General features: G+C 41.3%; 1 protein-coding gene across 2 annotated transcripts; it reads left to right on the top strand.

Annotated features, from left to right (window-relative positions):
* Positions 1-3,035: 3,035 nt before the first annotated feature.
* DDX52 (DExD-box helicase 52) lies at positions 3,036-15,965 on the top strand. Of its 2 annotated transcripts, XM_014522688.2 has the most exons (16): positions 3,036-3,231; positions 3,340-3,472; positions 3,883-3,948; positions 5,320-5,459; positions 6,345-6,530; positions 6,688-6,831; positions 7,219-7,330; positions 8,073-8,145; positions 8,287-8,490; positions 8,876-8,966; positions 9,557-9,679; positions 9,947-10,097; positions 10,517-10,592; positions 11,549-11,620; positions 12,398-12,490; positions 12,900-15,965. In XM_014522688.2, exons 1-16 carry the CDS (start codon positions 3,145-3,147, stop codon positions 12,985-12,987), a joined length of 1,839 nt encoding a protein of 612 aa, XP_014378174.2. In that variant the 5' UTR covers positions 3,036-3,144; the 3' UTR covers positions 12,988-15,965. The 2 variants fall into 2 exon arrangements, with proteins under 2 accessions (XP_014378174.2, XP_025066109.1); XM_025210324.1 differs by lacking the exon at positions 3,036-3,231 and having other exon boundaries at positions 3,355-3,472; positions 3,860-3,948.
* Positions 15,966-17,444: the final 1,479 nt, after the last annotated feature.

Raw genomic sequence — 17,444 nt, 5'->3', positions numbered from 1 at the left:
ATGCTCAACCAGGGCCCCGTGGCACCCTGGGGTGCCTTAAAATCCTTACAAGGGTGCCATGCAATGTTAGCACTGTTAGGTGTGCAAACAGGGTTCGCAAGATCAGCCCAGAGATTTCAAATAGGAGTCCATAATGTTGAAAACACTCTGGCCTGTTATGATCTTTCCAGGTTGTATGCAACAGAAGAATTTTTCTAGTATTTTTCTTTAGTCAAAAACAGGTGAAAACTAAGAGCTGGCATTTTCAAAGGGAGGCCTTTGTTGCGAAGAGGCACTAGCACTTGGGTATAGGGGAGATACGGGAAGCCACAGGCATCCGTGCAAGCAGAACAGGATCCCCCCATAAATTAAAATGTTACTGTTCTATGAATATAAGTGCTAGTTTCCAAGAGGAAAAATACATATCTGGCCCCCCCCCCCAAAAAAATTATCTGTTCTTGTACATTATTAGTCTAAATGAGTAAATGACAAATCAAACTTCTGGCAGAAGTTTCTTCCTTTCTTTTTTATTAGAAAGACTGTTCAAGCTTTTTTTGCAAACTATTTAAGTTGGTCTGATGAAAGAGATCAGATCAGAACGTTGTCTGCCCGTGTCCTTAGACCAGCGCGGCTACAACCCACACCTCTGTCACATGGAAGAAATCAAACTTCTGACATTATCATCAGGAGTAACAACAGGGCGCACTGCAAGTAATGCCAGCAGAGAGCGGAGATCCCGTTTACCTATCACCACACAAACTTTGCCATAAATAGCCCACTGTCAAAATGCAGAAGACAAACACTGAATCGAGGAGGAAGGGAGACAGCCCAGAAACTGAGATACTCAGCAAACACCATATTAGTTCCACAATTTGGTTTTATTTTTGTGCGGGGGCTTGCTCATTTGAAATCATCGTAATCAAAGATCAAGAGCAGCTCTTCCGGCGGCATCCGAAGCTGCAAAAGTTTTCCTGGAGGGAGGAATACTAAAATGGGAGTTTTCATAGGGAGACCAAAGCCGAAAAGCAGCTGGGTACAAGGCGATATAATCCTTTTTAACAGCCCTAGTGCCACCCTGTGGTGCTGATATACATATACATGGACAGCCACAAGCCGGTGGGAATCGGCCCCTCCAACAGTTCCCGGTAGGAACCTGTAGCTTCTCAAACAGGTGACGCCGTTTCTGTCGTATCTCTGAAGAAAGGAAAGTGATGCAGATTATGAATTGAAATACTCCAACTGCAATGGGTGCCACAGAGAGGAAAACTGTGTTGGTAGCTTGGCGCTCTTTTCAGACCTATGATAAGCATGTTAAAGGCATTGTGTCGCCTCTGTGATCGCGTGAACTTGATGTTTTAATACGACACCCTTGAATCCCACGCGGCGCCGCTTCGGGACCACCACATCGCGCTGACGCAGATGCTCTGGACCGCTCGTCGGATACATCGGGGCGGTTTCTTTGGGCTGCGCCACGTGTTCGGTGAAAGCGGGACGGAAACCAGCTGCGAAGTTGCTATCCATTTCCAAGCATAACTCTCCAGCTGGTTGGCTCTTCGTGTTGCTGCACGGACCTGTTTATGGTGCAGTCATTATTTTGCACGTGGGGCCGGTTTACATTTATTGCATGATATAAGTCATGTGTGGCAGGGGCCTTTAGCAGCCTTGCGCTAAACCAGCGCTGGCAGGACGTGTCAGCGTGTCGGTGGCCTGGGACCGGCGTCCTCTTGCAACAGCGACAGGGCAGCCCCTGCCAGGGCCGAGGCACTGCACAGACTAACTACAGGGAGAGATGCGTGGGGGGGGGCAGCTTTGGTGGGCTGGGCTGACCGACATCATCAGGTGTTAGTGCATCACTTTTTTTTTTTTTTTTTTTTTTTTCAAAAATGAACATTTCTAATTATTTATTTCTGTATCATTTCTGAAGCCCCTTCCTGGTGCCCCCACACCACGATGTCATCATGTGCTATTGCATCCCTTTTTGGGGGAAAAATATTTATTTCTATATTATTTCTGAAACCTCCTCCCAGTGCCCCCACACCATGACGTCATCAGGCATTATTGCATCCCTTTTTTTTCCAAAAATATTTATTTCTATGTTATTTCTGAAACCTAACCTCCCTCTGCGCCCCCACACCATGATATCATCAGGAGCTATCGCATCCCCTTTTTTTTTGGCAAAAATATTTATTTCTCTAGATTTATTTCTATATCATTTCTGAAACCCCCTCTCAGCGCCCCCTCACCATATGCAATAAATATAAAGAGATATTTATTTCTCTATATAGCAATATAGAGTTTTTAGAAAATATAGAGTTTTTAAAAATTATTATATAGCTATATTATATCAATAGAAGTAAATAGCTATTTCTATATATGGAAATACATTTTCCTACATAGGAATACATCGAAATAAATAGCTATTTATTCCGATATATAGAAATAGCTATTGATTTCTATACATAGAAATAGGTATTTAAATACCTAGAAATACCTAGAAATAGGTATTTCTATACATAGATATAATATATGTAATTCTATACATAGAAATAGGTATTTCTATACATATAATATATATATTTCTATATATAGATATACACAAAAATAAATATTTATATAGATAGATTTCTATACATAGATATATATATCTATATAATATCTATTTCTATGTATAGAACTATATATATGTCTATACATAGAAATAGATATATATAGATACACACAAACATAAATATTTATATAGATAGATATATTTCTATATATAGAAATAAATATTTATATAGATAGATATATTTCTATATATAGAAATAAATAGATATTTATATAGCTAAAATATATATTTCTATATATAGAAATAAATATCTCTATATTTCTCTCTATTCTACGTCTAGAAATAAGCATACATTGATATTTATGACGTCACGCTATGACGTCACGGTGCGGGGTGGGGCACGGAGAGGGGGTTTCAGGGCCAGGCTCCCGCTTCGCTCTTACAGGCGGCCTGGTTGCCATGACAGCGCGGCGGCGCCCTTTGACCCCGGGAGGCCGGAAGTTCCGGTTTACTTCCGGTCCCTGTTTGGCGTGAGGCCGGGACGCTTTTCCCAGGCGGACCGAGGGCTGCTCGCTGCCGCGGGGCTTGCCGGGTGGCGCGGTGCACGCCGGGAGAAGATGGACTCGCACGCGCTGTTCCGCCGCCTGGGCGCGGGCGCGCGCTTCGACGTGAAGCGCTTCAGCCGCGACGCGCGGCGCTTCGGGGTGAGGGGGCGGCGGGGAGGCCCTCATCCTCTCATCCCGGGCCCCTGCCGGCCGGCCTTCCAGCGACTAACAGCCCTGCCCCTCCCTCCCTCCCTCCTTCCCTTCCAGGTGGTGAAAGACCCCGGCCCGAGCTCGGCGCCCCCCGCCAGCCTGGACTTCTTCGGCCCCCACGAGACGGGGCCCCCGAGTGCCCCCGGGACGGACGGCGCCGCAGCCGGGACGCCTGCCGTGGAGCCACTAGGTTGGCGCGGGAAGCCCGTGGTGTAGTCGGGTGGGCGGGAAGGGGCGCGGGCAGCGGGATGGGGGTCAAACTTCCCGTTTGGAGGAAATCCGTAGTTGCTTACATAGAGTAGCGCAAGTGCGATCGGTATTAAAACACGCAGCATCGGCTTCCGATACCGGTCATAGCAGCAACAGTCGGTGCTCTCGTTGAGCAAGGAGGCAGTCTGCACACTTAACTAAATATAGAGGCAATTATCGGATGGTTGGCACTCGTGTAGTAAGTTCCAATTTTAAACCGTCCAAGCTTCAGATTCAGTAGTTTATGCATTTGGCATAAAAAGCAGTAAAAATACACTGAAGAGATACTGGGTAAGATGGACCTATAGTCTGACTCCGTAAATGGCAGTTCTTGTGTCCTTATGTTTTTAGGGCTGGAAAGGAAGAGAACGAGACAAGGTGAGAGCTCCCGGGGGAAGAAAAAGAAGAAAACTTCAGGTAGGGGAACTTTTCCCTTTGATGTGCCTAGGGATATGATCTTAAACCTCCAGAAGTAGAACAGCGGGGACAAATCTGACACTGTGAGGAAATGCTAGATTTGCCAGTACAAATGCCTAGTGCTTGATTTGGATTTGATTTGCAGTCCTCGGGCTTATGACACAATTGATTCCTGAAAAATGCATCTGAAGTTGAAATGTCGTAAGTTGGAACCGATTTTCCCATAGGAAATGTTATGAATGGGGGCTTGGTTCCTGAACCAAGGCCTGGTACCTTATTTGCACCAAAAATAACCCAGAATTTTATACTCACTCAGTTATAGATGAGTAATATAGGTACATTAATGTAGTTATATTGTAAATAGCAATCGTATTGATTTGGGAGGACTTCTTTGAGGTGACTTTGCTGGACTTTTTGAAGGGCTCTTGGCTGGAGTCTTCTCAGGAGGTTTTTCTGGAGTCTTATCTGCTTTCTTAAAGAAAGTGTCCCAGGGAGATGGGCAACGCAGCAAACTTGTTCACTGGTGTGGCATGGCGTCAGATCAAGTGTTGTAAAATCAAAACTGATGTCAGAAAGTTGAAACGGTGTTAATTTATAAACCTTGTAAGTGCGAAATGCAACTCAAAATGTTGTAAGTCAAGGACTGCCTATATGAAAAAAATCCCCAGGACTCTTGCAAAGAGACAAATATTTACTTACCATGTTATTTGAAAGATGTTCAACATGTTCTGGTTGTATCACATTATCCTCACTTTCAGCTGCTGCTTTCCCATAGGTTTTATAAGATTCTGTGGGCAGGGACCTTTGTCATTTTTCATGCCCCTCAAATACCTAGCACTTGCAGAGTTTTATAAATGAATTCTGATAAGAATTAACTTTAATTGTAGGTAACATTGTACTAGCAATCTACAGCAATTGCAAGCTGTTTTCGTTATCACTCCCTTGAATTGAGGATGAGCTCTGCCACAGCTCACTGATGGGTCTTGAGATGACTTAAGAGTCTAGTCCTTGAGCCACAGCTCTGTCCACACAAGTTGCAGGCCTTTGTGCAGGGGAGATGGACTGCAGGCTGGTATTCCTCTCCTTTTCCTTCCTCCACTCTCTCTTCTCTGCTTTGAGAGCAGATGCTTTACCTCGAAATGGGCTGCTGCTTGATTGAGGTTGTGGCGCCTTTGGAGTCGCCATTGCAAGCTGTACTACTGGCTAGAGGAAGCTTAACAGTTTCTTTAGCTGGCCTGCTCCAGGGCAAACAAATTCTGACAGGGTACAGAGCTAAGGCTTAGGCATCTGATTCTACCCCAGTTGATTCATCCATGAATTTTCCTTTCATTACACCTTTTTTTTGAAATGCACATTTCTTGAACCTTTTAGAAATTATTTCCACATCGGAGCTTCCTGAAAATGATGGGATATTGTGGATGTCCTCGTTGGAAGCAAAGCTTAAAAATGCAAGAGAAACGGGAGAAAAGAAACCCACCGCAGAAAAACTGGAACAGCTCAGACAGGAAAAGGTGAGCTAGATATATTTGCTTGTACTCCAAGAGATATATGTTCATTTGACACAACTTTCAGATGAAATGTTCGAGTTTATTTGTGCATCTTTGGGTTGAAGATTGTATAACGTGAAACAATAATCAGCAAATGGATCTTTCTTCTGCCATATAAAGCAAGTTAAACCTTGTCTCTTATCTTACAAAGGATGCTGGAGTTCTGAATTTAGTGTGCGAGGTACTTCCGTTGACTTCAGTGGCATTATTCCTGTATGCTTTATTAAGCATATGGATAAGTTTTTTCCAGAATTAGGGTTCTTAGGGCATGGACACATGAATGAAATACTGCACCGTAACCTGGGACAGCAGCTCTTTGGTTGAGGGGAAGCTGGTACAAGTGAGCTTTCATGTACCATGGGACAGGAGCATGTACGTAGACACTTACTACAGAGCAGCTCCTTTCCCATAAATCTATGCTATAGTTTACCTTGCAGTCACTTGTCTGTGTGCCCTTACCATTATAAGTAGTGCAGCAGATGTAAATGAAGAAAAACATAAAGCAGTAAGATTTGCAATTATTCTGGAAGGTGTGTTTTTTTTTCTCTCCTGGGAAATGTGTGTAAAAAGCATAGAGGTTTAGCTTCGCTTAAAAAGCACTGGAGGAGGGAGCATGATTTCATGGTTAGAATACAGGGTTAGGACTTGGGTGTCAGACACTGTTTTTTACTGGGTGAGCTTAGACCTGCCATGCTTTCACATGTGTAGAAATAGTACCGCATAAAGTTAATTGATTTTCTCCCCCCTGAGATAAATGTTCTGTCAAAGCATTAGGTGATGACTTTTTGGCTTTGATAAAAGGCCATGCTCCTTATGTTTTGAATAACACATACGCGTCTTGCCTTCTAGATAAACCATTTCCGAAACAAGCACAAGATTAATGTTCAAGGTACAGATCTTCCTGAACCAATTGCCACATTTGAGCAACTTCAAAAGGAGTATAAAATCCACCCTAAAATAATGCAGAACATTGAATCTGCTGGCTTCCAGGTCCCCACGCCAATTCAGATGCAAGCCATTCCTGTCATGCTTCATGTAAGTCATCTTGTCTTACATGATGCTTTGTGTAATGAAAAATAGTTTGGAATCTCTTCATTTTATAACTTCCTGTTTGCATTCATGCAGCTTTTTGCATTTAAAAAAAGCCTTAATTTAAATGTTCACTGTTTTATATTGATTTTTATACACATAGGGTCGGGAACTCCTGGCTTCAGCTCCTACTGGATCTGGGAAGACCTTGGCTTTTAGCATTCCTATCTTAACACATCTGAAACAGCCCATGAACAAAGGATTTAGGGCACTGATCATCTCTCCTACTAGAGAACTTGCTGGTCAGGTAGGATTGTTTTTTTAAAGTTGGCATACTTGGAAACACTTGTGTTGTTCTGAGACAGGAAAACAGGATCTTGGTGGATGTGCTTTTCTATCCTGTCCACTGAGGTGTTTTTTCTGAATAAAGTTTTGAGTTGCCTAGTAGTACTGTGAAATGTAAAGGCATGATTGGATCAGGGAACCACTGGGACTTTACTCCTGAGACTGTAGTTTAAAATTCAATTTAAACTTCAGCTCAGCAGATGTTAGGAATGCCTGATTTTTTTGAGTGGGTTTTTAGTCTGTAAATGCCAAGCTGTGCAAGAGGGCTTGTGGGTTTTTTTGGTTCCTAAAGCTGTCCTTGTGTAGCTAATGCTAGGAACTTTGATTTTGAATTGTTCATGTATTTTAGACACACAGAGAGCTAGTAAAGTTGTCTGAGGGAACAGGCTTCAGAATACATATGATCCATAAAGCAGCTGAAGCAGCCAAGAAGTTTGGGCCCAAATCGTCTCAGAAGTTTGGTAAGCATTCTCACTACTTCAGAGATTCTCTCAAAAACTTGAAACTTTCAAAGCAATTTTTAGTGTGTGTATGAATTTTTAAATGGGCCAATACATTTAGTGTTTGTCACTGAAATCATCTCGCAAAGTCCTGTGGACACTTGACTCCATGAAATTTTAAAAAATCCTTAAAACCCAATGGTTGAAAGAGAACAGGCATAACTCATGAAGGCAAATCTTCTTCTGCTGTATAAAACAAATGCCACTCAAACACTGGCAAAGCAGCTAGCGTGTAGAGGTCAGAAACATTCCAGATGTGCAGCTGATTTGGCTGTATTGCGGCACTTTTGAAGTGTTGGAATACTGCCATGCATCTGAGATTGGTCACTCAAAGCAAAAAGTGACAACCGCTTGCTATTGTGCTAACGTTATTAATGTAGTCTAACTGAATCTGTTTTTGGAATTTCGATAGACATTAAATATATCTCTCGATCAATACCTAACAGAACACGTGAGAGCTAATGAATCCTCACAACACCCTTAAATGTAAGGTAAATAACAAAAACACAAAATAGCTCATTTTATAGGTAAGGTCACCAGAAACACAGGGAAATGAAATAACTTGCCCTAGGAACTCTCAGCAAATTGAGGATTAGAGCTCTTAGCTTTAGCGTCTGTGCTCACATCTCTAGATCATATTGGTTATTTATTTAAACCTGGCTTGTTTTTCTGTGTCCCTAATACAGTTTTGCTTTTCCTGTAGATGTGCTAGTGACCACTCCAAATAGACTCATTTATTTACTAAAACAAGATCCTCCGGCAATAGATTTGACCAGGTACTGAGTTTTGCTTATATTCGTGACTCCTCTGCAGTATAGATTTAGTATCTGTTCAGTCCTAAAGCTGCCATGCTCCTGTAGGATCTTTCTCCCCTGAAAGTTGCTTTCATTGAACAGAAAATGTTTTGCTCTTCTCAGGGTTGAGTGGTTGGTGGTGGATGAGTCGGACAAACTCTTCGAAGATGGGAAGTCAGGGTTCCGTGACCAGCTGGCCTCCATCTTCCTGGCTTGCACATCTCATATCATCAAAAGAGCGATGTTCAGTGCAACTTTTGCACACGATGTAGAGCAGTGGTGTAAACTCAACCTGGATAATGTCATTTTGGTGTCAGTTGGAGCAAGGTGTGTGAGCAGCAACATTTTCTCACTCTTCCACCTACAGGGATTTTCTTTCCCATCTAGTCAACTGTCTGCCTCCATGTGGGCAGACACCTACTTATATCTTTCCTTTCTTTAGTTTGGAATCCCTCAGATGTTAATCTGAAGGCCACTTTTTCAGCCATCTGAAGAGCTGGATTTGTGTGGCAGCGTGTTACGGGCATGAGGGTGATTTTTCATAGAGCAGGGGGGAAGTGCCCTTTTATTCTGAGTCTGCTCAGGTGTTACCACATACAGGAGGGTGGACATGCAAAATGAGAGATTTTACCATGTTTCCCTTTCAGCAGCGAACATTTTTATCTTGAAAAATACTAACCAGCTTGTCGCTGGAACTTGGTTTTGGTTTCAGAAACTCTGCAGCAGAGACAGTGGAACAGGAGCTCTTGTTTGTTGGATCGGAGACAGGAAAGCTGCTGGCAATGCGAGAGCTGGTTAAAAAGGTAGTTGTGAAGTGACTGAGCTTCTCATTCTTGCTTGCTGACTGAGCTGTACATTCTGCCAGAGGCACATTCTTGCCTGGGTCATGTCTGTCAGGACAAAACCTATTAAGTTTGCTGATATATGAGACATGTTGTGCCTAAGTAAAAGCAAATGTAGCCTGCCAGTGAAAACTGGAAGGCGTTCCCTTTGCATGGGTCTGAGTTAGACTATCTTGTGTCTGAGCTGGAAAGATAAGGCGGAATTTAGACCATTTACTATGGATAAATTTTACTTCTCAATGTGGTGTTTCTCTCTGCCTCCCAGCCCCACGCCCCAATCTACCCTCAAAGTCATGTATTTGGTCTGGTGACTTTTCTGCATTTAGTGTCTTGCTTTCTGTGGGTGAAATTCAGTTCTGATGCCTAAATTCTGTGCAACTCCATCCAACTCACTAGAACTGAATTTGTTTAATCCAGGCCCCAAGAGTTTTGTTAGGCAAAAACCACCCTCTGAAATGTAAAGCATGCAGGCTAATTAAATCCATGGTAGTACTGAAGTGAATTCAGAGAGGAAAACGACTTGAGCCTTACTTACGCTTGTTCTTTTGCAGGGTTTCACGCCTCCCGTACTTGTTTTTGTGCAGTCCATCGAAAGGGCTAAAGAGCTTTTCCATGAGCTTATTTACGAAGGTATCAATGTGGATGTTATCCATGCTGACAAAACACAGCAGCAGGTAGGAAGACAATAATAATATTCCCTGTTTGTGTTTTTTTTTTTCTCAGAAACAACGTAGAAAGTAGTCTTAAAAACTGGACTATCCTTATGCAATTGATGGGAGGGCGGCAAGGGTTTTGCAATATGTGATCTTTGTATGGAAGACCTGAGTTGAGTTTTACTGTTCAGTGTCTCAGTGTTTGCTGCTTTCAATGCATAAATGCACTTCTGATCTCAAGCAGCTTATTACTAGGTCACTCACAAAACATTTATTTTTATTTACCAGAGAGATAACATAGTGCACAGTTTTAGAGCTGGAAAGATTTGGGTGCTTCTATGCACGGCCTTGCTGGCCCGAGGGATTGACTTCAAAGGAGTGAATATGGTCATTAACTATGACTTCCCAACCAGTGCTGTGGAATATATTCACAGGATAGGTAAGTGTTCCCCTCCCCCAAAAACAAAGCAGTGCTTTCGCTCCCTCCCCCCCCTCGATTAGCTTTTGCGTTGGGTGTGCTAAAGCAGAAACTTGGAAGTCGAGACTCCTGGATTAGCTCAGCTCTGATGGGAGGGCGTCTGTGTCTATGTCATTTAACCTCCTTCATGCCTCAGTTCACCTCTGCAAAACTGGGTTGCTTGCCTCATAAAAATCTCTTAAATAGACTTAATTCTTGTTTGTAAAGTACTTTTAGAGCCTACGTGCTTGCAGGTTCTGTGCAGTAGGGACAGTGTGACTGAGTCTAAACTGCTGGGTCATACTAACAGATCTGTGGTGTGGATTAGTGGAGAATGACCTGAAGTTTCTGGAAAAAGAATAAAAACTTGCAATTTTCTCTGCATGATTGGTCTTCGACAGGTCGGACTGGGAGAGCAGGACATACAGGAAAAGCACTCACTTTCTTTACTGAAGATGACAAACCTTTATTACGAAGGTAAATTTGGAAGATGTCATTGTGATTAGTTCTTAAGTTACCCTCCTACATGTTTGAATGGTTAAAACCAGGGGCATCAAACTTACCTGGCTCTGAGTCATGCAGCATGTACCAGACCAGACCACAAGCAGTGCCATGGGCCATGTCTTTAATACCCCTGGTCAAGACAAACTAGTACTGAATTGGAGTGGGGGGGTGCGGAAGCAGGGTGTAGGGGGCTGTGTGTGTGGGTGTATGTGGCATTAAATTCTTTACACATGCAGTATTTTCATACCTCTCCCTCCTTAAGTGCAAGGATCAAACGCCGTTTGCCATAGTTTTAGAGCTGTATGGTGACTTTATTGCTAGGTTGCTTAAAAAAAAGAGAAGTCAGTATCATGCTGGGTCTCAAGCCTAATAATGGCAATACAAGTGACTGGCTTTGCAATGAAATATTGAGTTCACCAGTGAAGTTGGTGAACCTGTGACTTCAGTAAGGACCAAGTCTGCAGTGAACAGTTTCTACACAGTTGGAGTTGCTGTCATCTGGTTCTCTTTAAAGCTTGTGCTTTTTACTGTAAGACACAACTAGTGATGTCTTTTTCAACACATTTTCTGTATCCTTTAGTTCTCTTGAAACTCCAGCTTGGTAATGTCTTATGGAAAGGTCTTTTGGTACAACTTTCCATTTGGGCTTCTTGTTAATCTGCTTGACTGTTCTCTGTTCTATAATATAATGTTTAGTAGCTTATAATGAACAGAAACTGAGAACAATTACTTTTAGCCCTACCATAGGATTGCTGCTATTTTCTTCCTCCTTTTTCAAGCTTTTTGGGGTTTGCTTTTGGTTTTCTTCCCATGCCAGGTAAGAAATAACCCAGCAGATTCTTTGGAATGATAGTTGGTACCTTCTGTAATTGGTTAGTATCTGCTTGAGTGTTCATTACTGGAACTGATATTTTCTCCCTCTCTTCCAGTGTAGCTAGTGTTATTCAGCGGGCTGGCTGTCCCGTGCCAGAATATATAAAACACTTCCGTAAACTGCAAAGGTGAGGCTTTTGGTTTTGTTTCTTGTTTTACTTTTGGGTCATTTTGCAGTTTGTATGGGGTCTAAAAGCCCACATGACTTAGGTTAAGGGTGGGAGAGTTGCAAGGTATCTGCTAGATGTTCGTTGTCTTGTGCAAATGCCTTTTCTGCTTTTTGAAAGCCATTAGTTATCAAATTGCTGTTTCAAATTTTTGTGAAGGGCTGTGCTGGGACTCAGTTCTGTAGTGCAAAGGTGCAGTGAACAGATTTGAACAAAGCACAACCTTAACCCACCTTTTTCACGCAATTTGGATGAAAGAGAGTCCCAAAACTTGGCAAATCAGACTTCTGAAGAGCTTGAATCAAAGACATTCTATTTTTAATTTGAATGATTAAATTGGACCACTGTGACTTGGAAACAGATGGAAACAAAAAACAAAGTGTGTTTGTATGTGGCTCGTTATTTTGAGAATTTTGGTTTCACAAATGGGGGGAAATGTAGCTGCATTTCTAAGAAGAAAAATATATTTACAAGGGTTTTATTAGAACTTATTTGGCTAAATCCACACACTTTAGTACTGAAGAAGCCTCCTACCCTTGGGAATCTACTCCTATGCTTCCAATCCTGCTGCAGTCTTCAAGCAGGCAGCGCTCACTGTGTCATTGTAGCACTGATGAGAGAGAGAGAGAGCTGGCTGAATTAATACTGAAAATAGGTATCTGCTGTATCTATTTCAGATGATGACTTAGCTTGTAACAGATGTTGTTTTATTTTTGCTTTCCTAAATGCCATTCTCAGCAAACAAAAGAAGAAATTTATTAAGAAGCCACTGGAAAGGGAGCACATTCGTACCATGCCTCAGTACTTCTTAGAAAAAGGAAAAAGCAAAAAGTAAGTAGTTTCTCTGAAGAGGGGCTGAGAGATCTGGTTTCGTTTGCCTTCTTGAAGGGCTTGAGCTTGAAAATTAATGTTTTATTGCAATTTCCCATTGGATGAGTAGTTCAATATATAACTCTAGACTTGGACAGATGTTCTAGATATCCATGAGACGGGTCCAGCTGTGGCACCAGCAGTCCATGCTTCTGTGTGCTGCCCTGCACTGTGTACTTCACAGCTGATCTGGATGGGGCACCTTTAGCTTAGTCCTTGTCAGCTGCTAGTTAAGCTGACAATTATGTTGGTGTGAGCATCTGTTCTTTGGGAACTGGCCACCAACCCATTATTCACTTACATACGCTTCAGCTTTCAGTCATAAATTCACTAGATACCTTCATTGCTAATTTGTTAATAATTTTTTTAGGAAAATTATCCAGAAAAATACTAAGGAAAAGAAGAAAGCTAAAGCATCCAAAGAAAATGCTCAATTGCAGACTGCTCCAGAAAGTTGATGGCTTTTGAGTGCTGACAAACAAACTGGACTGGAACCAAGCTAGACAAATATATTGTATAAATACTTGAAAATGGAAAGTCCAAGATGACAACAAAGGACAAAGGAAGAGAGAGCAAAACTTCCTTTTTCTAACTCTTCCATATGGAGCAGTGGACACTAACATGCAAAAAAAAAAAAAAAGTCACTGTTGAGGGAAAAAAAATGCTACATGTGCTTCTTATAGAAGCTCAAGATCATGCTCTTGCAGTGAGACACCCCAGGCTTCTAAGGAATGGTTCACAAATAGCATCTGTTTTGCTTAAAGTTCAGTACCACTTTTTGGAATAGCTGAGATATACAACTGGCCCATGAGTATCTTCTGAAGTCGGGATGAAAAGTGTTTACATATGCAAGATCTGAGAATGCACAGGTTTTATTATAGTGCTGAGCTAGTCCAGCTGTTCTTAAAGACTGTTCTATTCCTTTTCTGTGATTTTTTTTTTAATTTGTTTTATTTTTTTGTTTAAGATCTACCCCTGCAACTAGATTCTTTTTGCTGTATAAATCAATTTGAATAATGAATTCATGACTTCATTTTCAGCAAGAATGGGTCATAGAAGTGTTTTGGGTTTTTCATATAAAATGCATCAAAAGTTAGTAAAATCACCCTTGAAATCTTATTATGGGGTTAAAGGTAAACCTCAAAGCAAAATAAACTGAGGCGAATTCTAAGACCAGAGATTCTTCAGTCTCTTGTATTTCTTGGAGGACTGCTTTCCAGTTGCTGTTTCTATGCTTGTGCTATGCATAAGGAACACATTCCACACTTTTTATTGTTTCTTCACTTCTTAAGCCCACTCTATTTGGACATAGCTTCCTTACCAGATAATTTTAACAATGCAAGGGCAACTTCTCTTCTCCAAGGATAATCTTTTTCTAAGTGGCCGTTCCTGTTGCTTGGTACCCATTTTGAAATGTGTGCTCATCGAGTCCCACTTCCTCAAGACTTGGTTACCTTCAGTCCATTTTGCAAATGGATCCCAGTTTTACATAAATCATTTACTACAGGCTGCTCTCTGTGTTTCTGTTCTGTTGAAGGCTGTAGAGACATTTTCTAAGTTTGCCTTACTTTACAAAAATCAAACTGATCCAGGATCACTTCAGATGTCTGATTATTCTTAAGTTATTTGGCAAGGTTGCTTTACTAGGTTTGTGAAAATTATGCATTTAATTAGGATTATGTAGAGAAGTGTCATATTCTGAAATCTTATTAAAATAAGAATTTGTGTATGCAGTTCTCGCTCAAATTGCCCAGTACTATGACAAAAAATGCATTAGCGTTCCTTCCCGCTACATTTCAAGTCCTTGCTGCAATTGTGGAGAATCTTGAGTTCTCAAACACCAGCTGGAAGACTATAATGGAAACATTTAACAGTTTTAAATGCAGGGTTTACCACTGCTTCCCTCCTCATAGCAATAACAAGCTGTAACTGTCAGTGTGCTAATTAATATGCAGTGTGCTGTATAATAGGCGTGTGACCAGGAGGAAACGATTAGCTCGCCAATTTTAAATTCTTAGCCTTGCAAACTGTGTCAATAAATTAATGTCTGCAAAGAGCAGACTGTGTACATTAGTTTTTAAGGACTTAGGTGCAAGATCCATCTAGCTGGAGAACTGCCTAGAACTCAGTTGAGCTACTGTAGTAGGAATGTGAGGCCTAACTTGGATTTCTGAAAGCCCAGATAATTAACTGCTATCACTGGACCACTGAGCAACATAAAGCAGCAGTACCCGTCAGAAGGAACCGTTGTATTAAAAGCTGATAGATATCATACAAAACTTCTTAAACTTGGCAGATGGCAAACAGCATATAGAAACTCTCCAGAATGTCCATGTTTCTTAATATGCCTTAGCCAGCTCTTTGCTGGTGTCATTGAGAGAGAGAGACAAGCTGCTCTGCTGCAGCTGCATCATTAGCTAGCAGCTCACAATCTACCTAATCACAAGGAGTGCTTTTGCATGATGATGATTAGGATTTTGTGGGCTGACAATTAGTGTAAAGGTGATGCTCTGGTACCTCTGGAAGTGGGATAAATAGCAAATTGGCAGAATCATAAGGGAGATTAATTTTGCAGTCATATGCTACGTTGTATAAGGACTGTTGCTTTTCCTGTTATGGGAGGGGATGGTGTCTAGATTACAGCAGGATCCCAGCAGCAGGTCTGGATGCATATTGCAGCCCATTAATGAACATCCCCTGTAGTAGCTGCAGTTCCTAGAAGCACACAAATAGCCTGGGAAATGGTATAGGTGGTGTCTGGTTAACAAACTTTACCCCTCGTGCTGTCATTTCCTGAAATGAAAAAAGATTCCCCATGTTTTTAACTAATAAAGTTGTGTCCTAGAGCTTCAAGCAGCCAAGAGAACAGCTAGCTTTGATATGGCTACCAGGATATAAAACGTTTCCCTTTATGTGTTGCCATTTGAAATCTAGATGGGATCAGAAGTGGTTCTTTCTGGTCTACTTAGTAAGCTAACAGTTGCAACCAGTTCTTAGTTGGACAGCTGTATACATCGCCAAAAAACCTCAAACCTGTAACTGCTTTTCTCCCAACAGAGGTTGAGGATTGTACTGGCTACTACTACCAAACTGGTTTCTCCAGATCAGAGATGAAAGAAAGACATTTGCTTTCCCACATGAAAGGAGCGTTCATTTCGCTGATGCGAAGAGGACAGGACTCCAAATGGAAACAAGCTTTATCTCAAGCTTTTGCTTATAGCTTTAGGCTTCTGACATCTGCAATACTGTACTTTTAAAATAAGTTGCAGATCTCTGGAGGAAATGTGGTACTTGAAAAGTCGGACTCAATAAATGTCAAAGGATTAACATGAAGGAGCCACGAAGAAAAAAACTATGAAACTAGCAACGTGCTCAAGTCTCTGATGGAGCAAAATGATTGTTTTTGGAGCTTAGAATAAATGTCTGATAGTGTGAATGGAAAGTTTTATTTGAATGCCTTTTTCAGAGTCTCTTAGGAACTGTTCAATAGGCAGAGTACAGTAATAAGTAACTGTTGCAACAAATTTCCATTTTTTCCATCTTGCAGCGCTGATGCTGTACTAAACTAGGGCCGTAGGTTTGCCCTAGAAAGCACGCAGGTATTTTAGACAGATTGCTTCAATTTGGTGCTTTCCCAAGACCCTTGGGAAATTTTGTTGCCTTGCACTATAACAAACCAAGTGACAATCTACTTTCTCAACATAGGTTTTTTTCTTCACTCATTGTTCTTAGAGGACCTGAGAACCTGAGGAAAAGTGAGATATCTATATAATCTATATCCTTTATTTATTTATTTTTTTAGAGGATTTTTGCCTAAATGCAAGTTAATATTTTTCAAGTGTGAGAATATGTGTTAAAAAATGTAGTTAAGTAGCCAAGATTTTATGGTAAGAGACGTCCTCTTTAGCATATTTATTCCAAAAGTAGTACACCAGACTGTTTACTGAATGCTGTGATGAATCACAGAAAGCTTGAAAAAGGCTTTCGGTTCTTACTCTTGTATGTCTTTGCCACCTGTGGCATAGGATTTCAAAGCACTTTACATATGCTAGTTTTAACAGCCATAGAGAATAGGCAGGCGTGGGCTTTTTATAGGATAAACTGAAGTAGTTGGGACTGTAACATGGTTATAATTCAGTGAAACAGAACCCAGCTCTTCTGCATCCTTTTGAATTTCCCGCTCTCCTATTCTAATGAAGATTGCTTGTTCCATATTTAACATTTTTTAAATACAATTTGCTATTTGTAAACCCCTACATCTGCTGGTCTCCGTTTTAAATCAAGGGGTAGGACCAGCAATCTGTAAACTGACATCACGTCAGATACTATTATCTGTATGCATCGGACAGCTTGAATGTACGAAACAGAGTGAGAAGCATGATTTGATAGTCAACCTTTGCCCTTCCTTCTAAAAGGCTTTGACTAATTGTTATACTCAATTCCAAGAGGGCCATGCTCATAAAGGTTAGTGTGGGCAAATGTCCAGCGTGTAACTTTACCAGGGCATCGTGATACTAACCTCTAGAATATATGGTTAGTCCCATCTTGTGCCTATGCCTCTAGGCTTTGCAAATGTATATCTGAAACCTGACCTGCACCAGCTCCTACCATCCCAACATCAGCTGTTTAGAGCAACACTTAACAGTTGCGCTTTACAGCCCTAATCCTGAACCACGCTGGCACACCTAATGTTATAAGTGGCTGTAACTTTAGTCTATGAATATTTGAGTCTGTGCCCACATTAATGGGTCATAGACTACCTATCCTCCCCCTAAATTATGTATGTTTGATCATCTGTAATATACAAATATATTTTAAACTATAGTTCATTTTATATGGCCATTCTTAGATTCATCACGAGCTGTAAAAAGTTATGCTTGGGTTTCTGTTCGTATATGCATGCATCTGACCAAGT

The sequence above is a fragment of the Alligator sinensis genome, unplaced genomic scaffold, assembly GCF_000455745.1.
Source record: "Alligator sinensis unplaced genomic scaffold, ASM45574v1 scaffold118_1, whole genome shotgun sequence".
Classification (NCBI taxonomy): Eukaryota; Metazoa; Chordata; order Crocodylia; family Alligatoridae; genus Alligator; species Alligator sinensis.
This window is presented reverse-complemented; position numbering and strand designations above follow the sequence as displayed.